Genomic DNA, 26,629 nt, shown 5'->3' on the forward strand with positions numbered 1-26,629 from the left:
CATTTTTTCTAATTTTTCCAAATTACCCCCCCCCCCCCTCCAAAGAGAGCAGATCCGGTGTGGTTATGTCAGTCGCGTATCTTAGACTTGTAGTTATTCTTCCACAAAGTTTCTTTCTGATCTCTGCACTCTAAGTATTTTCCAAGATTTCTGGTCCCCCCCCCAATGACACTGGATCCAGTCAAGATTTAAAATAAGATATCTGCGTTGCAAGGTCCTTCAAAATATGAGATTTCATTAAGATCTGATGACTCCTTTGCGAGTTAAAAATACCTCATTTTTTCTTATTTTTTAGAATTAACCCTCCCCTTCCCGAAGAGAGTGGATCCATTCTGGTTATGTCATTCATGTATCTAGGACTTGTGCTTATTTTTCCCACCAAATTTCATCCTGATCCCTCCACTCTAAGCATTTTCCCAGATTTTATGTTTCCCCCTCCAACTCCCCCCAATGTCACCAAAACTGGCCAGAATTTAAAATAAGACTCTGAGACACAATATCCTTCTAAATATCAAATTTTATTAAGATCCAATCACCCATTTGTAAGTTAAAATACCTCATTTTTTCTAATTTTCTGAATTAACCATCCCTCCTCTCCCCCAAGATGGTCAAATTGGGGAAACAACTATTTCTAATTTAATCTGGTCTGGTCCCTGATATGCCTGCCACTGTTCTAGCTTATCTGGAAGTGCCTAAACTAGCAAAACCAGGACCAACAGATAGACAGACTGACAGAATTTGTGATTGTTATGTGTCACTTGGTATTTTTTTCAACTGAAAGTAAGGAGCAACATTAAAACTAAAAACAAACAGCAATTATTCTGTATATGAAAGGTGCTGTCCCCTCCTCAATGCCTTGCTTCTTATGCAAATGTTTCTATTGTCTCAACAAAAGCTAAGAGCTCACATGGCACTTGTGACAAGGTCAGAAGAGCCAAGAGCCAAGATCTCATATGGCATGAGCTTTAGCAAAATTTTAAGAATCAATAGATTGCTTTAAAAGGAAAATCAGAGGCTTAATGCCAGTCCAGATTGAAAATAAGAGCTCTGAGTCACAAGGTCCTTCTAAATGTCAAAATTCATTAAGATCTGATCACCCATTTGTAAGTTAAAAATACCTCAATTTTTCCAATTTTTCCTCTCCCTTCAGCCCCCAGATGGTCAAATCAGGGAAAACAACATTATCAAGTCAATTTGTGCAGCTCCCTGACACAACTACCAATTTTCATTGTCCTAGCACGTCCAGAAGCACCAAACTTGCCAAAGCACTGAATCCCACTCCTTAACTCCCCCAAAGAGAGCAGATGCAGTCTGGTTACATCAAAAACGAATCTACAACATCTATAAGTGTTTCCAAGATTTCCAATTTCCCCCTCCAACTCCCCCCCAATCTCAACAGATCTACTTGGGATTTGAAATAAGAGCTCTGAGACATGGGTTCCTTCTAAATATCAAATTTCATTAAGATCCAGTCACCCATTCTTAAGTTAAAAATACCTCAATTTTTCTAATTTTTCCAAATTAACAACCCACAGCTCACCCAAAGAGAATGGGTCCCTTCCAATTATACCAATCACGTATCTATAACTTTTGCTTCTTCTTCCCATCAAGTTTCATCCCAATCTCTCCACTCTAAGGATTTTGCAAAATTTCCGGTTTCCCACTCCAACTCCCCCAAATGTCACTGGATCTGGTCGGGATTTAAAATGAGAGTTCTAAAGCACAAGATCCTTCTAAATATCAAATTTCATTAAGATCTGATCACCCACTGGTAAGTTACAAATACCTCTTTTTTTTTCTAATTTTTCCAAATTACTCCTCCCCAGCTCCACCAAAGAGAGTGGATACGGTCTGGTTATATCAGTCACTTATCTTGGACTGGTGCTTATTCTTCCCACCAAGTTTCACCCCGATCTCTCTGTTTGAAGTGTTTTCCAAGATTTCTGGCCCCCTCCCCAATGTCACAGTATCCATTTGGGATTTAAAATAAGAGCTTTGAGACACGATATCCTTTGAAACATCATAGGTCAATAAGATCCAATCACTCCTTCATAAGTTAAAAATACCTCATTTAAATTTTTTTGGAATTAACCCTCCCCCCAACTCCTCCAAAGAGAGCAGATCTGTTCTGGTTATATCAAACATGTATCTAGGGCCCTCCATTGTAAGCATTTTCCAAGATTTTAGGTTTCCCCACCCCAACTCCCCCCAATGTCACCTGATCTGGTTGGGATTTCAAATAAGAGCTCCAAGACACAATATACTTCCCAAAATCAAATTTCATTACAATCTGATCACCTGTTCATAAGTTAAAAATACCTCCTTTTTTCTAATTTTTCTGATTTAACCGCCCCTCCACTCCCCCCACATGGTCAAATCAGATAATTTCTAATTTAACCTGGTCTGGTTCCTAATATGCCTGCCAAATTTCATTGTCCTAGCTTACCTGGAAGTGCCTAAAGTAGCAAAACCAAGACAGACAGACTGACAGAATTTGTGGATTGCTGTCATATATGTCAAATATGTCACTTGGTTAATACCAAGTGCCATAAAAATTAAAGTTGCAAAAAAGAGTTTAAATCTAGCATAAAGAGAGATGCATTGAGGGGGGGGGGGGGTAGATCCTTTCATATACAGAATAATTTCTGTTCATTTGAGTTTTAATGATGCTCATTACTTTCTGTTAATAAAGCTTTTTATATTTAATCTATAGATTAAAACTTAACTTTCTGTACTTTTCTTCAAAAAGAATCCCCTTTGGAAAATTGATTGGGGAATTTTCTGTAAGAGCAAGAATTTCAAAGGTAGAAATTCTCATTGGAGCAACTTTCTATCCCATCACAGAGGAAGAGGCTGAATTTGCCCTTGTAGTTTTGTTTCTGGGATGATTTACAAAAGCATCAAAATTCAATAAAAATGTTTTTTTTTAAATTGAAATAAGGAGAATTTTCCAGACACAATTATCTGTAGAGCATTTTCACCAAGAAAAAAAAAACATTGTACAGAGGAATTATTTGGGCAGAGGTATTTATATTTAAGAATATTCTGTTCAGAAATTTTACAAGGCTGTGGACAGAAATTTTATACAAAGTGGAAGTGCATTTCTTGGCAATATTTGAAAAACAATTAGAACTTGAATAAAAACAACTAGTTTAAGCTGAATGCAAGGAGCAGCATTAAAACTTAAATACACCAGAAATTGTTCTTTATATGAGGAAGAATCATCCTTTCTTCAATACCTTGCTTTTCACACAGTTTGACTTTGGCTCCAAATCTTTAAGAACAACTCCTATTAGTCAACATTCTCCAAAATTTCACCTGAAATACCCTCTTTCTTGGCTTGGCTCTTTCTCCCTTTCTTGAAGACATGCTTGATGTTGGCCTGCTTCTAGTCACTTGGGAGCACTTCAGAAGTGAATAACATCCCAAATATCACTGCTGCTGGATTAGCAATTTGTTTAGCTGATCCTTGTATTTATTTTTACTGGAAGTGTTTTTGCTTGGGACTGTAATATATGGGACTGAAGTGTTGCTATGGGACTGTAATATCTATATTTATGTTGTATTATTTTTTACCATTTTTATAACAAGACAAGCCAAAGCCTATCTGATATCTAGAAAAAAAACTGAAAAAAGAGGGAAAATCCAAATTTTGGTAAAAGGAGAGAGGTAAGATGTTCAAAAAGAGGAAATTTCCTTTAGGAAGAGGATATCTTCTATAAAAGGAAGATGTCTCATAACCCTTGGTGTAGTCTAGGGTTAAGATATAGGCTATGGGCCTCATAAGGCAAGGGGAGTAGGGAAATTTTGTGCAGATAACAATTTACTTCTTAGAAAAGAATGTTTTAAGGTGCACCAATTTTTTTTTATCTTAATTAGCCTATAAAGATTTAGTCAAGAAAGCCACAAGTTACCTGTATATCTAAGTTAACCTAATCTACAGCAAACTATTAGCTGTTCATGCAAAATTACTTAAATGATATTTTACTTTTCTTCAAATATGAGACTGGTGAACTTTGAACAACTCTTGACCAAGCAATTAAGCATTGAAATACTTTGGGTAGCCTATAAGCTTAGACATAAAAGTAAAAAATAAAAATTCTTTAAGAACATTTCCAATAAGCTTGAATAGGCCATTTCTGTATAAATATTCTTTCATTGAATGATTTATTTCACCAAAAAGGCAGGGATCTTGTTACTACACTTGTATTAGGCTAAGTCATGCTGTAGTAAAATAGGGGCACTCTGAAAACTCATCTCTATTTTGTTAGAATGCCAAAGAAAAGTGATCTTTTAGCCTACTTTAGTCTGTAGACCAATCCCTCAGAGCTTCATTTTCCTAACTTAATCCATTACCAAGATAGAAAAAAGGGTAAGTTTATGACAGCTCATATTACTGACTCAATCAAAAAGTGAACATACCACTTGATGCCCTTTTTGACACTTTCTATAAATATAATAATCACTTTTATTACAAATTAAAATTTAAGCATTTTATGAGCTCTTAAAAATGACAAATTTTCAATTAAAGTATGAGTTATCAGTCATTTCCTGACAAAATAAAACTACATTTTCTCAGTGCTGTTTTCTTTGTTATTTCTGACAAAATAATAGCCTAGGCTACTAGGCCTACATTTTCTCAGCACCAAAATTATTTGTAATAAGGTTGGTTTACATCAAAAGTGCTTAAATTTGAATTTGCAATAGAAGCAATTATATTTGTAAAGAACATTAAAAGGGGTAAAATTCTAGTTAATTGACTATCTCAGATTAATTGACTATTGCTATCTTGGAAAGGGTTTAGGTTAGGAAAATGAAACTTTCAGGGATGAATCTACAGACTAAAGTATGTCCCAGGAAGGTATTTTGAAGCAACTACCTCTACTCCTTCTCCCTCTAGAGGGCTCTGACCTTTGATGACCTTTAAAAATATGAGTGAAATAAAAGTGAAACCTTGCAAAATAGATCTTCTGCTTAATTGAAGTACAACAAAGTTGTTTTCAACTTCATAACTCAGCTGAATTCCATTTTTTTAAGGTTTCAAAGATATGCAAATACATTTCCTAAATTTTGAAAGAAAACATTGATGTGGCTCAAAATTCTACTCAAATGACAGGAATTGTATTTTAAGAACTAAAGGCAGAGAAAAAGCAACTAGTAACTGAAAATAAAGGTAAAATGTTATTTTGTCAAAATTTCAATAGGTGTAGACCTGTCATGTAGGCAAATTTAAGGGCCCTCTAGAGGGAGAAGGAGTGGAGGTTAGTACTTTAAAATACCTTCCTGGGACATACTTTAGCCTGTAGACCCATCCCTGAAAGTTTCATTTTCCTAACCTAAACTTTTACTGAGATAGCAAGAAGTCAATTAACTAGAATTCTACCAAAAAAGGCATCAAGTTGTATATTCACATTATTGGTAAGTCAATAATATGAACTGTCATATATGTACTGCAAAAAGTAGGTAGACTAGAATTTTACCATTACTCAGTTTACCTTTTCTTATTTCTAGAGCTTGGTATGTCACATGGCCTATGTGATGGATCTATACAGGTCTGAATAAAGAAAAATACTTATATTTATTTTCATTTTTCAATATCTTTTTCATTATCTTTAGTTTTGAGAATGCAATCCCTTTTATTTCAGTAGGAATCAAAGTCTTAAGATGTTAAATCCTTAAATGAATTTTCTTGCACCTCATTTGGCCAGAAAATCTACTTTTGCAAGATTTGATTATGGGGACCCAAAGATTATTCAAGCTCCTGTAAATTCACCTCTTAAATCTCAATTTTCATTACCTAGCCTGTGGAGAATGTAGGGTTACAAAATATTAGTATAGCCAAGACATAGGGAAAAAAATAGCCTGTCAACCAACAAAACTGGAATTTTCCAATATTATTGGAACAAAATCGGAATTTTTCAATATCATTGAAATAAACTTTTCTTACTTGTTTTTCAATATTCTCTGTTGTTTCTCCAGTAAAGCAACAAGATCTTGCCGAGATAATTTAGAAATTGGGTCAGCCATCAGATATAAATAAATTAAGAATATTTAAATAAATTCTAGCATGTAAACAGCAACTTTTTGCTATAAACGACAAAAATAAGCATAACATCTTAATAACATTTGCCAATAAAAAAATGCCAAAAAACAAAGAACTAATTTAATTATTTGTTTTATGTTGAAACTAATAATTTTTGTTAATTTTGACAGATAATATTGTATTTCTTAACGCCGAAATGAGGCAAGCTTTTTAAATTAAAAACATGTGCTCAAAAATTTTTCCTTTTACGTCTAAGCTTATACCAAAAGTATTTCAATGCTCAATTGCTCAGTCAAGAGCTGTTCAAAGCTCACAAATCTCATATTTGAAGAAAAGTAAAATATTATTTAAGTAATTTGGCATGAAAAGCTAATAGTTTGCTGTAGACTAGGTTAACTTAGATAGACTGGTAACTTGTGGCTTTCTTGACTAATTTTTTATAGGCTAATTGAGATAAAAACATTTGGTGTACCTTGAAACATTCTTTTATAAGATGTAAATTGTTACCTGCACAAAATTTTCCCACTCCCCTTGCCTTATGAGGCCCATAGCCTATATCTTAGTCCTAGACTACACCTAGGGTTATGAGACATCCTCCTTTTATAGAAGATATCCTTTTCTAAAGGAAATTCTCTCTTTTCAGAAATCTTATCTCCCTCCTTTTACCAAAATTTGGATTTTCCCTCTTTTTTTTCATTTTTTTTTAGATATCAAACAGGCTTAGGCTTGTCTTGTTAGAAAAATGGCAAAAAATAATACAGTATAAGCATAGATATTACAGTCACATAGCAATAATTCAGTCCCATATATTAGCCTACAGTCCCAAGCAAAAACACTTGCAGTAAAAATAAATACAAGGATCAGCTAAACAAATTGCTAAGCCAGCAGCAGTAATATTTGGGATGTTATTTACTCCTGAATTGCTCCCAAGTGAATATAAGCAGACCCACATCAAGAACATCTTCAAGAAAGGAAGAAAGAGCCAAGCCAGTCATTATGTAGTCATAATCAATATGCTAGAAAAAGCTGAGGGCATTTTAGATGAAACTTTGGAGAATGTTGAGAGATATATATGCTAAATTAAAAGCCACTATGTCTATCCAGTTCATCAAAAAGATGGATCAGCAATATTTTATAAATGGTGTTGGATATGAAGTTGTAACTTTCAGAATATGTTGAGGAGAATGTCAAAAAGTGGACAGAGAACTGTTAATCTAGGCCTACTTGTGAAATTATAGCAGTTCATACAATTGGCTTTCCTATAATGTGAATATACCACTTGATGCCTTTTTTTATGCTCTTTATGAATATAATAATTGCTTTTACCTTAAACTGAGATTTAAGCACTTTTTGATCTCTTAAAAATGACAAATTAAAAAAAAATATGACAATTCATATAACTGAATTACCAATAAATCAAACATACCACTTGATGCATTTTTTTATATTCTTTGCAAATATAATAATTGCTTCTGCCACAAATTCAAATTCAAGCACTTTTTGAGCTCTTAAAAATGATGAATTTTAATAAAAGTATGACTTATCACTTGTTTTCCACAAAATATTTTCTCAGTGTTAAAACTATTTACAATAAGGTTAGGTTACAGTTACAGGAGCAAATAGACAGGGTACCAGGTAGAAATATGGTGTTTTTGCTAGGAGATTTTAATGCCCAGGTTGGTAGAAATAGGGATAGATGGTATCCTAGCCTAGGTAAATTTGGTGTAGGAAAAGAAAACAGTAATGGCTAAAGACTTTTGCAATTTTGTAGGTATAACAACCTAGTTATAACCAATATGGTGTTTGGTCACAAAATGGCCCATAAGTTGACATGGTATTCATGTGATGGTAAGACAGCAAACCTTATTGATTATGTTATTGTAAACAGAAGACTAGCAGGATCAATACAAGATACTAGGGTGTATAGGAGTGCTGTTATTGATGTTAAAAGTAAAGATCACCATCTAGTAGTGTCTAAGGTTAATTTAAAGCTGAAATTTTGGAAGAGTAACTCCCTCCCGGGAAGTTATGATGTTGGTAGACTTCAGGATGAAAATTTGAGAAAAAAATTCAAGGAACAGTCGAGTACTAAACTTGAGGGTTTAAAATTTGACAATGTGGAAGATGGATGGAATAATTTCAGAAAAACAATTTGTGAAGTTGCTGATGGTGTCCTAGGGAAGAGTGCTAAGACAGCAACTAGGAATATTAGTGAAAAAGCTTTAGGTTTAATAGAGAGTAGAAGGGGTTTGTATAAGAATTATCTGAGCGATAGGTCGTATGAAAACAAAAGGAATGTAAAGAAAGTGGAGAAAGCATTAAAATATGAACTAAGGAGATGTGAAATGGAGGCGATGGATAAAATTGCTGAGGATCTGGAAGATGCGGCTAGACGGCATAATAGTAAAATATTATACTGGCATGTTAATAAATTGAAAGGGAGTAGCCGATCCGGACTAGTTCCAGTTAAAGATAGAAATGGGGTCACAATTAGTGATAAGGAAAAAGTTAAAGAAAGATGGGTGGAACATTTTGAGAATGTGCTAAACCGAGATACAGTTGCAGGAAAAGATATAGATGAAAATGAAAAAGTTTGTGATACCTTGGATGTGAAGGAAGATTTGTTTAGTGAGGAAGAATTAGCGACAGTACTAGAAGGATTAAAAAATAATAAGGCCCCAGGTGCTGATAGTATGATTAATGAGTTCCTTAAATATGGTGGCTCTGAGGTTAGGAATAAGCTACTGAAGATTATGAACATGATTTTTGAAAAAGGGGAAGTACCCAATGATTTTAGGAAAACCTTAATTAAACCACTGTATAAGAAAGGTGACAAGAGTGAATGTCGGAATTATCGAGGCATTAGTCTGGTCTCTGTAGGTAGCAAATTACTGAGTAATATGATACTTTTTAGACTGAGACATGCGGTAGACAAAGTTTTAAGGGAAGAACAATGCGGTTTTAGAAAAGGTAGAGGATGTGTCGACCATGTTTTCACTCTTAGGTTAATAATTGAGAAGTCCCTTCGTTGTCAAACACCTTTGGTCCTTAGTTTTATCGATTATGAGCAAGCTTTCGATTCTGTTGATAGAACAGCGTTAACAAAGGTCTTATTGTTATATGGTATACCAGAAAAATACATTAAAGTGATTTGCGCTATGTATGAGAATAATACTGCTGCGGTTAAGGTAGGAAATGAGGTTAGCAACTGGTTTTGTATTAAATCAGGAGTTAAGCAGGGTTGTGTTCTATCCCCCTTTATATGGATCATTTTGATGGACTTCGTCTTAAGGAGCACAGGAAAGGCAATTGGAGACCATGGAATCAAATGGGGAGGAAGAACGCTCCTGGACTTAGATTATGCTGATGATTTAAGCATATTAGATGAAAGTGTGAGCAAAATGAATGAATTTTTAGAGGTTTTACGAGTTCAGGGTGCTAAAATAGGCTTGAAAATTAATGTTAAGAAGACTAAGTCACTAAGGTTAGGAATAAGTGAAGATGAACAGGTGACCTTAGGTAACGAAAAGATTGATCTGGTTGGGAGCTTCAGTTACCTTGGTAGTATTATTAGTAAAGATGGTGGGAGCAGTGAAGATGTTAAAAGTAGAATAGCTAAAGCTCAGGGTGTTTTTTCACAGTTAAAAAAAGTTTGGAAGAATAGAAAGATAAGCCTACAAACCAAGATTAGAATATTGGAAGCTACAGTGATGACAGTGGTCAAATATGGCTCTGAAGCATGGACACTCCAAAAAGCAGATGAAAATTTACTAGATGTTTTCCAGAGAAATTGCCTACGGATTGTTCTGGGTACCCGGCTGACTGACCGTATTTCAAACAGTAGGTTGTACGAAAAGTGTGGTTCAATCCCGCTTTCTGGGGCTATAATGAAAGAAAGGTTGAGATGGCTAGGCCACGTTCTACGGATGAAGGATGACAGATTACCGAAGATTGTCCTTTTTGGCCAACCGTCTGGGGCTACATGGAAAGCAGGTCGTCCTTGTCTGGGTTGGGAGGATGTCATAAATAAGGATTTAAAGGAAATGGGAACTTCCTGGGAGGGTGTAAAGAGGGAGGCTTTAAATAGATTAGGTTGGAGGAGGAGCGTGCGTAGCTGTGTTGGCCTCAGGCGGCTTGGTGCTGCAGTGAGTTATTAGTAGTAGTAGTAGTAGTACATAAAAAAGTGCTTAAATTTGAATTTAAGGTAGAATCAATTATTATATTTGTAAAGAGCATAAAAAAAGGCATCAAGTGTTATGTTAACTGTATTAGTAAGCCAGTTATATGAACTGCTATAATTTTACCAATCTACTCCCATGATCTTTTTACTTACCCTCCCTCCAAAAAAAGTTCCATCAAAATTTCAAAATAGCAATCTTCTTCAAAATGGTCTAAAAATAAAAATATCCATGTTTATGGGTATGAAATAACCCCCCATAGGTTTTGAAAGATAAATTGAGCACAACAAAACACACACTCCACATTTGGTTTTTAGAAAGGCTTAGCAGCAATAACTAAGGAACAACTGAATACATTAAGTTAAAAATTTCAGGGATGTAAAGGGGGAGGTTGAAAAGCTCAGGTATGATGTATGAAGGCTGAAGGGTATTAAGGTAAATTTTAGAAAATATTGAAAGGTATGTAAAACTAATTGAAAAGATACTATATGTATTCAGCTTAAAAAAAGGTGTTTATGAGAGTGATCCTTCAAAGACATGGTGTTTGAGAGAGTGATGCTTGAAAGACAGCTGTTAACAAACAAAAATGCCTAAAAAATGAATATATTGATCTTTATATCTGTGAACCATCCCATTTTGCTGGTGAATCAACTTCGCATAAACCCAAACACAAAAAATAAAGAAAAACTAGACTTAGAAAAATTTGGGGTAAGATAATTAGCATCAAGCCATCAGATTACTCTATCAAAGAAATTTTCCAAATTTAATTAAAGCATTGATTTGCAATCTCCCAAAGTGCCAAGCGTGCTGTCATATACAAAACAAACAAGAACATCAGAAAAAGGCAAACTATAGCTGACACTATGGGGAAGGGAAGATCTAGGATGACTAAGTCTAAAGCATATCAACATTTTTCTGAATTCTACTTCACAAAAAAGATCATTTACATAAATCAAAAATAGTACATAAGAATCAGTAAATATTACATAAAAATACTACATAGAAATATTACATAGTTTTGATTACATAAATCAAAACTGATCCCTGGGGGATGCCAAAACTCAGTTGTGAGGGTAAATGAAAAAGTGGATCAACAGAAATGAAACTATCATTTAAATAAGACTGAACCCAAGAAAATACATTTCCCCTTATGCCGAATGAGACATCTTTGATAGAAAAATTCCATGGGTTAAGGAATCAAATGCCTTATGAATATTCAGGAATACAACAGCCAGAATTAATCTTGAATCTAAAGCAAAATGTATAAAATTCAAAAGAGTCATACAGGCATGTTCAGTGGAGTGCTTCATTTGGCAACCAAATTGAAAATCATGATGAATTTTTTTTAAGTTTAGAGAAGTAAGGAGACAGAAATGTATAGCCTTTTTGAAGATTTTACTAAATTCTTATAAAATTGAAATTGGTCGATAATTTACTCGTTTTTTTTCTTGGTCCAACTTTCTGCAAAACAATTATCAAAATATGCTTATAATTAAAAAAATTAATTTTCAGTATTTTAACAAAGTATTTTATTCTAGTTATATGGCCCTCATGCTTCAGTAGTCATTTTTAAAGATTAGGATAGAAAGTCAAACTTTAACATAAAGAGCAAGGTATACAGGATGGGGCAGCCCCCTCACTCATATAGAGGATGATTTCTATTCATTTTAGGTTTTAATGCTACTGCTTATTTTCAGTTGAAAAACTTTAAATATTTTTTAAATTTAATTTCAGATTGTTTTTTCAAAATGATACTAGAAAATCCAGCACCTCTCATGAGAAAAAATACCCCTCCCCCCAGATAATTGTACTTGGAGAGTTCTCCCCATGCAAATCTCTTGCTGGAAAATTCTATCCCTGACAAAAATTCAGATGGGAAAATTTTTGCAGAAGATTCCACCTGACAATTTGCCCTTAATATACTTTCATTTGAAAAAGCCTTCAATTTCTGATTGCTTTCAAACAAAGCCAGAAATCCCCCTTCCTTGAAAATTTTCCATGTGAAACCTCACCCCCAATGGGGGCGCTGTTCGGTGGGAGGGGTTTCTCATGTAAATTTTTTTTTATTTGTTTATTTATTTTTATTTTTTTAGATTTTTTTCCTTTTTTTTAATTTTTAATTTTTTCTCTTTTATGTTTTTTTTTTATTTTTTTAGTTTTTCTTTTTCTTATGTTTTTGTTTTCTTTTTTTTTTTTAAGTTTTTTTTTTATAATAGATTGTAAATAGTGTAACAGACAAACAAACAATATGTTTTTATATCTATATATATGTATGTGTGTGTGTATGTATCAGATCAACGACGCTTCTTGACTACTAAGGTCCCTGCGTCGGCCCTGCAGTGCATTCCTGCAGCATGATTTGATCTCTGGGTCCCGTATTACCAAGCTAAGGTCAAACCCACTGCGCCACCACAGGAGGATTTATATATATATAGATTACAGCAGAGTGACTTTAAATCACATTCTTCAAATTCAAAAGAGAGCATCAAAGCCAATGTACTGTTGTAACTGTTAATACAGATTGTATTATATAATACTTGATTAGTATAGAGGGGTAGAGAAAATGGAAAAGAACTGAAACCTGTTTTTTTTAAGTTTTTTCAAATGATTGCCATTGAGCTTAGTTTTTTCTTATTATTTTTTTCAGTTTTTTTTTTTTTTTAGTTTTTTATTTTTTTTCTTTAGTTTTTTTCTTTTTTTTAGTTTTGTTTTTTAGATTTTTTTTTTATTTTTTAGTGCTTTTATTTTATTTTTTTAGTTTTTATGGCACTTGGTATTAACCAAGTGACATATAGCAATCACAAATTCTGTTGGTCTGTTGATGTGTCAGTCTGTTGATCAAGGTTTTGCTACTTTAGGCACTTCCAGGTAAGCTAGGGCAATGAAATTTGGCAGGCGTATCAGGGACCGGACCAAATTAAATTAGAAATAGTCATTTTCCCGATTTGACCATCTAGGGAGAGGAGTGGGGGCCCGTTAATTCGGAATTAAATAGAAAAATTGAAGCATTTTTAACTTACGAATGGTTCATCAGATCTTAATGAAATTTGATGTTTGGAAGGACATCATGTCTCAGAGCTGTTATTTTAAATCTTGACCGGATCTAGTGACATTGGGGGGAGTTGGGAGGGGGAAACCAGAATCTTGGGAAACACTTAGAGGGGAGGAATCGGGATGAAACTTGGTGAGAAAAATAAGCACAAGTACTAGATACATAATTGACATAACCAGGACGGATCTGCTCTCTTTGGGGATTGGGGGGGGGGAGGGTTAATTCTGAAAAATTAGAAAAAATGAGGTATTTTTAATTTACGAACGGGTGATCGGATCTCAATGAAATTTGATATTTAGAAGGATATCGTGTCTCAGAGCTCTTAATCCCGACCGGATCTGGTGACATTGGGGGGAGTTGGGACGGGGAAACCTAAAACTTGGAAAACACTTAGAGTGGAGAGATCAGGATGAAACTTGGTGGGAAAAATGAGCACAAGTCCTAGATACATGATTCACATAACTGGAACGGATCCGCTCTTTTGGGGTAGTTGGGGGGGGGGTTAATTCTGAAAAATTAGAAAAATGATGTATTTTTACATCACGAATGGGTGATCAGATCTCAATGAAATTTGATATTTAGAAGGATATCGTGTCTCAGAGCTCTTATTTTAAATCCCGACCGGATCTGGTGACATTGGGGGGAGTTGGGAGGGGGGAACCTAAAATCATGGAAAATGCTTAGATTGGAGGGATCGGGATGAAACTTGGTTGGAAAAATAAACACAAGTCCTCGATACGTGATTTACATAATTGGAACGGATCCGCTCTATTGGGGGGGGGGGTTAATTCTGAAAAATTAGAATAAATGACGTATTTTTAACTTACGAAGGAGTGATTGGATCTTCATGAAACTTCATATTTAGAAGAACCTCGTAACTCGGATCTCTTATTTTAAATCTCAACCGAATCCAGCATAATTGGGGGGAGGGGTAGTGGGGGGCAGAAATCTTAGAAAATACTTAAAGTGGTGAGATCAGGATGAAACTGGATGGGAAGAATAAAAACCTGTCTAACATACGTGACTGACATAACCAGACCTGATCTGCTCTCTTTGGTGTTTTTTTTTTTTTGGGGGGGGGGCAATTTTGAAAATTGAGGTATTTGTAAGTTACAAAAGGGTGGCCAGATCTTGATGAAATTTGATATTTAGAAGGATATTGTGCTTTAAAGCTCTAATTTTAAATTCAGACCAGATCCTGTGACGTTGGGGGGGGGGGAGTTGGAGGGGGAAATCAGAATTCTCGGAAAATGTGAAAATTGGGGTATTTTTATTTTACGAATAGGTGATCGGATCTTAATGAAATTCGATATTTAGATGGAATTCATGTCTCAGAGCTCTTACTTAAAATCACGACCAGATCTTTTGAAATTAGGGGGAGTTCGAGGGGGAAATCTTGGAAAGCACTCAGAGCGGAGGAATCGGGATGAAGCTTGCTGGATAGAATAAGCAAATGTCCTTGATACGTGATTAACGGACCCGTACTGGATTCGCTCTCTTTGGGGGAGTTGGGGGATTTGTTCAGTGATTTGGCGAGTTTGGTGCTTCTGGACATGCTAGGACGATGCAAATTGGCAGGCGTGTCAGGGAGTTGCACAAATCGACTTGATAAAGTCGTTTTCCCAGATTCGACCATCTGGGGGGCTAAAGTGAGAGGAAAATTAGGTATTTATAACTTACAAGTGGGTGATCGGATCTTAATGAATTTTGATATTTCGAAGGACATCGCGACTCAGAGCTCTTATTTTAAATCCTGACCAGCATTAAGCCTCTTATTTTCCTTTTTAAATCAATCTATTGATTCATAGAATTTAGTTAGAGCTCATACCATATGATCTCTTGGCTCATAGCTCTTCTTGCCTCGTCACAAGTGCCATATGAGCTCTTAGCTCTTGTTCTTTTCCCTGCCGTCTCTTATGGAATTGGTATGATAATGCATCGGTATGGGTGCAGCTAGGTGTCCAGCTGAGCAAATCCGTCACTGTTCAGGAAGGTGTGAACAAAGCTCTGTGCTTAGTCCAGCTCGTTCGATAATCCTATCAGAACTGTTGCTAAAAATATTCCTCCATTTCTAAATGGTGTATCAGGCGTATCAGGGGTATCAGGAGGTATTGGGAGGCGTATCAGGAGCTAGAACAGATTAAATAAGAAATAGTTGCGTTCCCGCTTCGACCATCTGGGGGGGGGGTAAAGGGATGGTTAATTCAGAAAAATTAGAAAAAAGGAGGTATTTTCAACTACAAACGGGTGATTGGATCTTAATGAAATTTGATATTTAGAAAACCTTGTGTCTCAGAGCTCTTGTTTTAAGTCTCGACCGGATCCGCTGACGTTGGGGGGAATTGGAGGGGAAACCAGAAATATTGGAAAATGCTTAGAGTGGAGAGATTGGGATGAAACTTGGTGGGAAGAATAAACACGTGTCCTAGATACGTGATTGAAATAACTGACCCGTATCTGCTCTCCTCGGGAGAGTTGGGAGGGGAGGATTTCCAGTGCTTTGGCCAGTCTGGTGCTTCTGAGCGTACTAGGACGATGAAAATTGGTAGGCGTCAGGGACCTGCATAAAATTGTTCAAGGACCTGCACAAAATTGGTCAAGGACATATACATTTTATTTGATAACAGTCGTTTCCCCAATTTGACCATCTGGTAGGAGGGTGGGGAACTGTGAAAATTGATGTATGTTTATCTTATGAATGGGTGATCGGATCTTAATGAAACTTATATATAGAAAGATCTCATGTCTCAGATGCTCTATTTTCAGTTCGGATCGGATCCGAGGACATTGGGGGAGGGGGTACTGGGGGGGAATAGAAATTTTGGAAACTGGAAATCTTGGAAAACGCGTAGAGTGGGGAAATCAGGATGAAACTTGATGGGAAGATTAAGCACAAGTTCTAGATACGTGATTGACATAACCGGATCAGATCCGATCTCTTTGGGGGAGATTTCTAGTGCTTTTGCAAGTTCAGTGCTTCTGGATGAGCCGCAAATTTGATAACTCTAGTACCGAGTCTAATTTTAGGTTCCGACCTTGTCACAAATGCCATATGAGCTCTTGGAGCTTGTTGTAAATATTTTCTGCAGTTGCCACTCTTGACTCACAACTGGTACATTTCGAGTAGATATGGTATTTTAGATATTTCCTCATAAATAGACCAGCTTGTGGATGTGTTCCACAAGCGTCGATAAAACATTGTCGACTTTCCACTTAATTGTGTTGCGAAAGTAGCTGAGATGTTTTTTTGATTTTTTTCTTGTTTATTGTTTCCATTATATGTTATTTTACTGTATTTTTGGACTCCTCCAAGTGCATTTTATGTATGTAAAGAGGGTTTAAATAACTTATTTATTATCATTATAGATTGCATGCATACTCCTAGATAGATTGCAGAATATATTTTTTAATCTTTGACTCATTCTATATGGTAATAAGCACTCTTTTTATCATGTAGGCAATAGGTAACTACTTTCCAGGGTTTACTAAATACAAAACACATCTTATTTTTTCGAAATCTTCCATTTATCAGCTTTTAAGATTGTGATTCGGTAATCCAAAACATGTTGTAGCGCGTTTTAACAGCTCAAAAATTGCACTCAATTCACAATCAATATTTAATCAGCAACAGAACTATGAAACAAAACCCAAAAGGCTCTGAAACAAACCCAAAAGGTTCTTTGAAAATGCTGTGATGATTGAGATAATGTTTGGTAAACTGGTGGTTGTTGGGGATGGTAAATTTATTTAATAAGAAATGGAATTAAATCTTCATCTTCAGAAAAAAAACTTGTTGTATGGAACTATAACATTTTTATCATACCAGTCATTATCCTGATAGCCAATTCTTGTTGATTATCTGCGTTGTTTGTACTTTAAATTGCATTTCAAGCAAGATGTGGGGAATATCATTAACTTTTTTTAATATTTTTTATGTTGTTATGCCTATGGGGCTGTAATACCGTGTTTTACTTTTTTTTGCCTATATCATTCTGTTATTTTTGTAAGACAAGCCTCTGGCTTACTCTTTTTTGTTTAAAATTAAATAAAAAGCAAGTTTTTTTTCAACTGAAAGTAAGGAGCAGCCTTAAAATATAAAACGAACAGAAATTTTTCAATATATAAGGGGAAAGGGGCTGCTCCTTTTTCATCCCTGGTTTGTTACATTAAAGTTTCTTAGTGCTTTGAAAAAACCTCTTATTCCAATTCAACAGTCCTTGTGGACCAACAGTCTCTTATTCCAATTCACCAGTCCAGAGGTTGAGCATATACATTTTCATGATGTGTCGACTGTTTGTTCCAAAGAGAGGAATGTTAAGATAAAAACTGAAGGCCGTTGACATTACAAAAATCAAAGATACTATTCTATAGTATCAATGAAACTTTAAAGAATGATCTGTGGTCAAGAAACTTTTTCAGAATCTAGATTCTTTGCAACTGTTGACTACTTTTTGAAAACTCATACCTGCAGTGAGTAAACAAGTATTTTTTTGCAAATTATCCATAAGACAAATAAAGGCACTGGAAAGTAATCCACAACCAAGAGAGCCTTTCAAGTTTCAATCTCCAGCGTTTTGCCACTTTCTGGCTGTTGAAAGAAATTGTATGTGAAGAGGGTTTTGAAAGTTTCAAATAATGATCTAAAACAAAAATTGAAGCTTTGGAACATATTTCCAAGTCCTCACCTCCACCTTTCCAAATGTGCTCAGATTTCTTCCTCTGGTATTTTAGCTATGGATTTACCTGTGGCTTAAATTTTATTTTGGTGAAGATTAATGGTTGTGGCGTCTTCCAAAGAATTTCCTGGGATATTGTATTTGCCATTACGATTTCTTGTGAAGCCATAAATAGTTGGCTTAGACATATGCAACTGAACCTTAAGTTGAGTTATAGGCTATATTGTTTGAAACATATTAACTGAAAACAGTAACTTATATTTTTGATGATTTTCTTTGCTCCAATGCATACACTCAATAAAAATTTTCTTTTTGTCTTCTAATTTTACAGTTGAAAGAGATTGCTCTCCGCCTCCCAAATCCTAGCTTTTTTCCTATTTCTAATTTCTAGCCATAAAACTTCAAATTCTAGCCACAAAACTCTGGATAAATGAAATTTGATTCAAATTTTATGTCATTATTTAGTTAAACAAAAACTATACCCTGTTCTGTTTTGACATTATTAAATCCGAATATATTCTGATTCTTCATAGGTTAGTCTTCTTCCTGTCCTTTTTGTTAAAGTGTTGTGTGCTAGTTTTATTGGGTAAAAATAACTGAGTGATTTAAATTGCAGTTGAACAAGAAGAAAAAGAAAATAAAATTGTTATTAAAGCAACTTATTATGATTCTGATCGAGTGAATAATCTACTACCACAAACAGCTATCCATTCAGAAAACTGTGGAGCATGTCCTCTGTGCAGAATTGGAATACCTGTCATGCACACTGTAAGTTTTTATTTAGGTTTTTAAACATTTGAGCTCAGTATTTTGGCTGTCATCATCCCAAGAAACATGTTGAGGCTTAAAACTATTAAACCTGAATTTATTTTTCTTGTCCTCTATCAACAATTGGTCATACGCTATTAATCATGTAAAGAAGCATTTATTAGCCTAAAGTACGTAAGAAATATGTAACCTAAAGCAAAAATAGAGAGTTAATTTAAAGTTGAGTCATTACCGTCCTACATTTATTTTTGCTCTAATGTTTTGTTTTTGCAATATTATTTTGGATTCTTATCCCAGTATATCCCAGAAGGAGAGTGTGAGTCTTTCCATTTTTTTTGGGGGGGGGTGCTTACTTACAAACTTAATTGTGTACTTTTATCAATAGGCTAATCTATTCTATATTAATTTCAAAAGCTTTTCCCACAAAACAACTTTTTCAAAGAAAAGTGAAGAGCTCCATTAGGCCAAGAATGAGCAAAAATAAAGTCAAATAATCTTCGAAGCATAAAACTGCCACAAATCACTATCAACATATAAAAGAAACTCAAAACGAAGAGAAATTACAATAAATAGCCAAGTCAAACTCAAAACAAGCAAATATTTGCATGAGTAGGGCTGATAACCCCCATGCCTTCTCAAGACCAGAACACAATTTGCGCTTTACTAAAAAAAAAACAAAAAACAAATGACAGTGGATTGTCAGTTTAGCTGGCTTATACTTATATTTACTACTTAAGGTTTTGATAATTTATATTTATAAAAGAAAGACAAGTTCGTTTTGAGTTTCATATATTTATTGATGGTGATATGTGGTAGTTATACACTTCGAAGATTATTTAACTTTATGTTTCCTCATTCTTGGCTTAAAGAAGCTCTTTACTTGTCTTTAAAAAACTTGTTTTATGGAAAAAGTTTTTTAAATTAATTTCTGTTTGTTTTTTAATAATAAACAATCAAGAGAGATAAAACTCTACAAAAAGAAAACTTAAAACGAGACGACGGCCAGTAGAATTAAAAGACTAAAACAACGCGGATATTTCGCCTGTATAAAACAAGGCGTCTTCAGCACAAGATAGAAAATTAAAAGAAAACTAATCTAAAAACAAATAAAAACCACCACCAAATATAATAAATACAATTGTTGCTACTTATCCACGTAGGGAAAAGCAGCTATGCGAGTTACTTCAATGAGAATCAAAGAGCAACTGAGGAAAAATTTATGAAAATTGAAACTTAGTTAATTATTCTGTTGCGAAATAATCCTCTTGTAAGCTAACATTGAAGCAACTCTTTTTGGTCTATTGGGTAATCTTGTCCCCCGGTGATTGTGTAAAATTAAGTTTTCTTTTTGTAGAGTTTTATCTCTCTTGATTGTTTATTGTCATGTCTGGCCAGTTCGGCTTAAGAACTTTCATTTGTTTTTTAATAATTCTTAATCCTAACATAAACAGTACTTTTTAACTTCATGTTATAGTTTCTGAAGTTCACCTTAAAAATAAAACCTAATATCATTCCCAAAAGATTCTATCTATGCTCTTTGACAACTTGGATACACTTACACTCTTTTTATTTATTTAAATTGAAAGAGCAGAGGGAGTAATAGTAGTATTCCCAAAAGTTTCAACTTAATACCCCCTATTGTTCTCGATATATTGCTGGGGTATCTTATTGGCAACCATAAACATAAGACTTTTGGTTTATTTTAAAGCAATATTTAGTTTTAAAGCATAATGGGCCAATTACATAATTGTTGGGGGTTGACCCTGAAAATATAGTTGCTTGTCGTTCTATTCTGCTGAACAAAGTGGTTGTCTCAACATTTTGACTTGATGTGTTTAGAAAATGAATGGGATCGAAAGAAGAGCTGCTTGCCCTCCAATCTCTTGTTACTCTCAAAAAGGGTACCAGAACTTTTAATTTTGAATTGAATTAACTCCTTTAAAAGATTCAATGATATTTTTAGCTATTATATAGTGGTGCTGCCTATGATATTCCTTATATGCCCTTTTGAAAACCTGCATGTATACAGTTTTTCTTCAATTGAAACTCCTAAACGTTCCCTGAAGGTATCATCTTAATACCTTTAGTGTCATTATTTTCATTAACTGTAGTAGTAGTAGTATTATAAGTATGCATATTGTGCCTTCTGGCTAGTTCAAAATTCCCCGAAACTTACCCTTAAAGATCTAAATTAATAATATAAGTTGTTTTTCAAATATTGCTTTGTCCCCTTTCTGAAAGCCCACATGCTCATAGTTTTTTTTTTTATTTTGTTCAATATCCACCTAAATGTTCCTTAAAAGCTTCATCTTACTACCCTTAGCTTGCGCAGTAGCAATAGTTGTATCAACATTAGTAGCAGTGTGCACATAGCACCTTTGGTGTCTTTAATATCCCCTTCAACACAAGCTGAAAGTTTCAGCTTCATACAGACCCTCAACCATTTCTGAAGCGTTCACTTGATAACCTGTGTGGGCATAGATTATTTCGATTTATTTCCATACAATTTCTATATATCTCAAAATTTTCGCCTTAAAATCCTTAGTTTTAATAGCAGTAGTAGTAGTAGTAGCAGTAGAATTAATTGTAGTAGCTAAAACTTTAGTGACAGTAGCAGTAGTTTGAATAGAAGCAGTTGCATTAGGATGCAAATATTGTCTTTTGGTTAGGTCAACATCTCTCACAACAAGCCCTGTTAGTTTCAACTTCACGCACCAAACTGTTCATAAGATATTGCTGTTGCATCCTTTTGACAACCTGCATACAGAGAGCTTGTTCTAATTCAGTTCATTTTCCCCACTCAAATTTCTTGAAAATTTGACCTTCATGCTCTTAGGCATAGTTGTAATAGTAGTCACAGTAGTAGCATTGATATTACTAGTAAGAGTATTTAATAGCAGTAGTACTACTAGCAGCAGCAGTATTAATCTGTTGCTTTTTGATCAGTTGAACATCCCTCTCATCAAGCCCTGGAAGTTTCAACTTGATACAATTAGTCATTTCTATGACATTGCTGATGTGTCCTTTTGATAACCTGTGTGCTCATATACTTCTTGAAATTTTCATCTCAATGTTCTTAGCCCTACAGGTAGTTGTAATAGAAGTAGCAGTTGTAAATGTAGCAGTAACAGTAGTATCAGCAGTAGTGTGCACATATTATCTTTTGGCGAGATGATCTTCCCCTTTAAGTATTCTCTGAAAGTTTCAACTTAATACCCAAATTAACTCTTGAAATACGCTATTTTGACACTGTGCATGCACATAATGTCTTTTGATTTAGTTCAAATTTCCCCTTAATATTGTAAATGGAGTAGTGTGGTAGTAGTAGTGATGGTAGTTGTAGTAGTATTGATGTCATGCAAATATTGCTTTTTTGATCATCTCCCCTATCATTCCTGAATTTTCCAAATTAATATACTCAGTTGTTCTTGCGTTGTACCCCTTTGACAATCCGTATGTGTTTTAATTTAATTCAACACTCCCCTCAACATATTTTGAAGGGCTCACCTGAATACCCTTCGTCTTCATGGAAAGTAAAGTTCAAACATGCATTCCTTTCTCAATAACATATGCTATGTGTAAACAATGAACGAATTGCCTAACTAGCAGCCCTTATCCTAAGGACTGTGGTGAGGTTGACATCCCTAATACTGGACCTTTCAATAATTCTGAACAAAATAGCTCTCTTAAAATTTTGATCGGATATGTTTTGGGGAATCATAGTCTTGGAGGAACTGGCGTCCCTCTATTCACTTTTGACTCTTAAAAAGGGCACTAAAACTTCTGAATTCTAATTAAATAAGCTCCATCAGATCCAAAATTTATAGAACTAGCCGTTCCATAAAAACCTTATATACCCTAAAGTGTCCACCCTAAAGACATTGTGGAAAATAAAACATAAGGGAGAGGCGGCTGCCCCCGATCACTTTGACTCTTAAAATGGAAACTGGAACATCTGATTTCCAATCAAATTTTCCCCCTCCGAAGTTTATACGAACACCTTTTCCATAGAAACCTCATATGCCCTTTGGCCATAACTTATGACCCTTGCACTGAGGGCTCTGTAGGGATTTCATCCTCGAAGACATAATTTCCAGACCGGCCCTTAGATCACTTTGAATTTTAAAAAGGGTACTATAAATTCTGGTTATCAATTCAGGGAGCCTCTCCAAAGTCTATTCGACCACCTTTCTATAAAAACCTTATGTGCCCCTAGGGCATAACTTACAACTCTTGCCCCGAGGGCGGCGAGGGGGTGGGGCTCTCATCCTCAAAAATATATTTTTCGAACCTTTTAACTACATTGAACAAAATAGCTATCTAAAAATTTTGATTGGATGTGTGTGGAAATGGTGGACGTGTGAGGGGGATTTGTTCCCCTCCCATCACTTTTGACAATTAAAATGAGCACTAACTCCTTCAGTTTCCAGTCGAATGAGCCTTTTTTGGAGTTTCTACGACAACAAATGACCATTTCAAAGTTTCTATTAGTTGCAGGTCGGGAAAATACAAGGTGTGTGTGGGGGGTATCCACCATCCGATCACTCTGAGTTTTAAAAAGGCCCCTAGAATTTCTGATTACCAATCCAATGAGCCCCCTCCGAAGTTTATACCATCACCCTTTTTATATAAATTCACGTGCCCCTAAGGTATAACTTATAACCTTGCCCTGAAGGCTCTGGGGGAGAGGGTTCATCCTCAAAGATACAATTTCCGGACTTTTCAACTACGTTGAACAAAATTGCAATCTCAAAATTTTGATTGGATGTGTTTGGGGAAATCGTGGGCGTGGAAGGGGTGTTTGTTGCCCTCAAATCTCTTTCGACTATTAAAAAGGGTACTAGCGCTTTCAATTTCCAATCAAACGAGGCATTTTCGAAGTTTCTACTACGACTCCTTCGATATGAAGTGCCCTGGTCTAAAACCAAAAAATAAAAAGGATACATTGTCCCCAAATCGCTCTTAGGCAGCGCTATTGCGCTGCCTGTGATCGTTCTATTTGTTTGTAGTATGTTTGCTTCTGCCAATTTAAGGGGTAAGTTTGACTATAGTAGTATTTATAAGTTATTTTCTGTCTTTCTCCAAAAGAAAGTCAGAGTCTGTGAAATCTAATCGAAAATCAACATCAACAAAATCGATAGTCTGAATCTTGTGCTACCTTTCGTGTATTTACGAACATTCTTCGTAAATTTTGGACGGATTTTGGTGAACCCAATTTTCATACGGAAATATACAGGTAAACCACAAAAATTCAGGGATAAAGAACCATTTGCTGGTATGTCTTTCAGTGGGTACTATTGGGATACATCATGCAATGTAGTCTATTTTTTAATACATTGGTAACTATTTGTATTTTATTCCTAGTACTATTTGTTTAATTCGTTACTTGGTATATCCCTACTTTTTATGGCACTTGGTATTTACCAAGTGACATATAGTGATCGCAAATTCTGTCGGTCTGTCTGTCTGTCCCGGTTCAGGGACCGGATAAATTAAATTAGAAATAGTTGTTTCCCCGATTCGACCATCTGGGGGGCAGTGGGGGATGATTATTACGGAAAAATTAGAAAAAAGAGGTATTTTTAACTTACGAACGGCTGATCGGATCTTAATTAAATTTAGCATTTAGAAGGATAATGTATCTCAGAGTTCCTATTTTAAATCCCGACCGGATCGGGTGACATTGGGGGGAGTTGGAGGGGGAAACCTAAAATCTTGGAAAACGCTTAGAGTGGAGGGATTGGGATGAAACTTGGTGGGAAAAATAAGCACAAGTTCTAGATACATGATTGAAATAACCGGAACGAATCCGCTCTCTTTGGGGGATTTGGAGGGGAGGGATAATTCTGAAAAATTAGAAAAAATAGGATATTCTTAACTTACGAAGGAGTGATCGGATCTTAATGAAATTTCATATTTAGAAGGATCTTGTAACTCAGATCCCTTATTTTAAATCCCGACCGGATACAGTGTCATTGGAGGAGGGACCAGAAATCTTGGAAAATGCTTAGAGTGGAGAGATCAGGATGAAACTTGGTGGGAAGAATAAACACAAGTCCAAGATACGTGACTGACATAACCGGACTGAATCCGCTGTCTTTAGGGGAGTTGGGCGGGGGGTAATTTGGAAAAATTAGGAAAAATGAGGTATTTGTAACTTACGACCGGGTGATCAGATCTTAATAAAATTTGATAATTAGAAGGATCGTGTGCTTCAGAGCTCTAATTGTATATCCCGGCCAGATCCAGTGACAATGGGGGGAGTTGGAGGGAGAAACCAGAAATCTTGGAAAACGTAAAAATTGAGGTATCTTTATCTTACGAATGGGTGGTCGGATCTTAATGAAACTTGATATATAGAAAGATCTTATGTCTCAGATGCTCTATTTTCAATTTGAATCGGATCCTGGGACATAGGGGGTTGCAGTGGGGAAACAGAAATCTTGGAAAACATTTAGAGTGGAGAGATAGGGATGAAACTTGATGGGAAGAATAAGCACTAGTTCTAGATACTTGAGTAATATAATTAGAACGGTTCTGCTCTCTTTGGAGGAGTTGGGGGGGGGGGTTCCAGTGCTTTGGAGAGTTCGGTGCTTCTGGACTTGCTAGGACGATGAAAATTGGTAGGTGGGTCAGGGACCTGCACAAATTGACTTGATGACAGTCGTTTCCCCGATTCAACCATCTTGGGGGTGGGGGGCTGAAGGGAGAGGAAAAATTGAAAAAAAGGAGTATTTTTTAACTTGAGAATGGGTGTTCGGATCCTAATTAAATTTGTTATTTAGAAGGACCTCGTGTCTCAGAGCTCTTATTTTAAATCCCGACGGTATCTGGTGATATTGGGGGAGTTGGAGAGTAAACGGGAAATCTTGGAAAACGCTTAGAGTGGAGGGATCGGGATGAAACTTGGTGGGAAGGATAAGCACAAGTCCTAGATTATTGATTGAAATAACCAGACTGAGTCCACTCTCTTTGGGGGAGTTGCGGGGGGGTGTTAATTTAGAAATTAGAAAAATTTAGGTGGTTTTAACTTAAGAATGAGTTTTCCGATCTTAATTGAATTTTATATAGAAGGAACTCATGTCTCAGAGCTCCTATTTTAAATCCCGAGTAGATCTTGTGACATTTAGGGGGATTGGCGGGGGAAACCGGAACTCTTGGAAAATGCTTAGAGTGAAGAGATCAGGATGAAATTCGGTGGGTAGAATAAGCAAATTTCGTAGATACGTGATTGACGTAACCGGACTGGATCCGCTCTCTTTGAGGGAGTTAGGGGGGGGGTCCAGTGCTTTGGCAAGTTCGGTGCTTTTGGACGTGTTAGGACGATGAAAATTGGTAGGCGTGTCAGGGACCTGCACAAATTGACTTGATAAAGTCGTTATCCCCGATTCGACGATCTGGGGGGCTGAAAGGAGAGAAAAAATTAGAAAATATGAGGTATTTTTAACTTACGAGTATGGGATCGGACTTTAATGAATTTTGATATTTAGAAGGACCTCGTGTCTCAGAGCTCTTATTTTAAATCCCGACAGGCATTAAGCCTCTGATTTTCCTTTTAAATCAATCTATTGACTCTTGGAATGAACTATTAGCTCTTGTTTTTAAAGGAGATAAAGGGAAAATTTTCCCAGATTCATTCAAAGTACTAACCCTAAGAATGCCCCTTTCTGCGGTTGAGTACCTCCTCCTGCCCCAAAAAGCAAGATCTTTTGATTTTTTTGCTTTAGGGGGGGGGGGGGAATTAGTTTATTTTTCTTAGAAAAAATGCCTAACAAAAAGATATCTTACGTTTTTATAGTGCAGGTGAGATTAGAGGATTATCAAATTCTTTTTCCCAATCCCAAAAAGTTTTATTTAGGGTTATACTTTCCATTATTTCAGGAAGTGAAATCATCTTATTTACACCCCCCTC

At 35.6% G+C, this 26,629-nt stretch overlaps 2 protein-coding genes across 4 annotated transcripts in view; one reads left to right on the top strand and one right to left on the bottom strand.

Annotated features, from left to right (window-relative positions):
• LOC136032263 (uncharacterized) overlaps positions 1 to 6,100 on the bottom strand; it is a 46,976-nt gene extending 40,876 nt beyond the window's left edge. The window contains exon 1 of one of the 2 annotated variants that reach the window (XM_065712524.1): positions 5,948 to 6,100. In XM_065712524.1, coding sequence (XP_065568596.1) covers positions 5,948 to 6,027 — 80 coding nt within the window. In that variant the 5' untranslated portion in view covers positions 6,028 to 6,100. The remainder of the gene's footprint in view (positions 1 to 5,947) is intronic. The other variant, XM_065712516.1, reaches the window with a different exon arrangement.
• A 122-nt stretch (positions 6,101 to 6,222) lies between these two features.
• Positions 6,223 to 26,629, top strand: part of LOC136032275 (large ribosomal subunit protein mL66-like) — a 414,576-nt gene continuing 394,169 nt past the window's right edge. For both annotated transcript variants that reach the window (XM_065712544.1, XM_065712537.1), the window contains exons 1-2: positions 6,223 to 6,378; positions 18,566 to 18,717. In XM_065712544.1, coding sequence (XP_065568616.1) covers positions 6,267 to 6,378; positions 18,566 to 18,717 — 264 coding nt within the window. In that variant the 5' untranslated portion in view covers positions 6,223 to 6,266. The remainder of the gene's footprint in view (positions 6,379 to 18,565; positions 18,718 to 26,629) is intronic.

This window comes from Artemia franciscana, chromosome 1 (genome assembly GCF_032884065.1).
Source record: "Artemia franciscana chromosome 1, ASM3288406v1, whole genome shotgun sequence".
NCBI lineage: Eukaryota > Metazoa > Arthropoda > Branchiopoda > Anostraca > Artemiidae > Artemia > Artemia franciscana.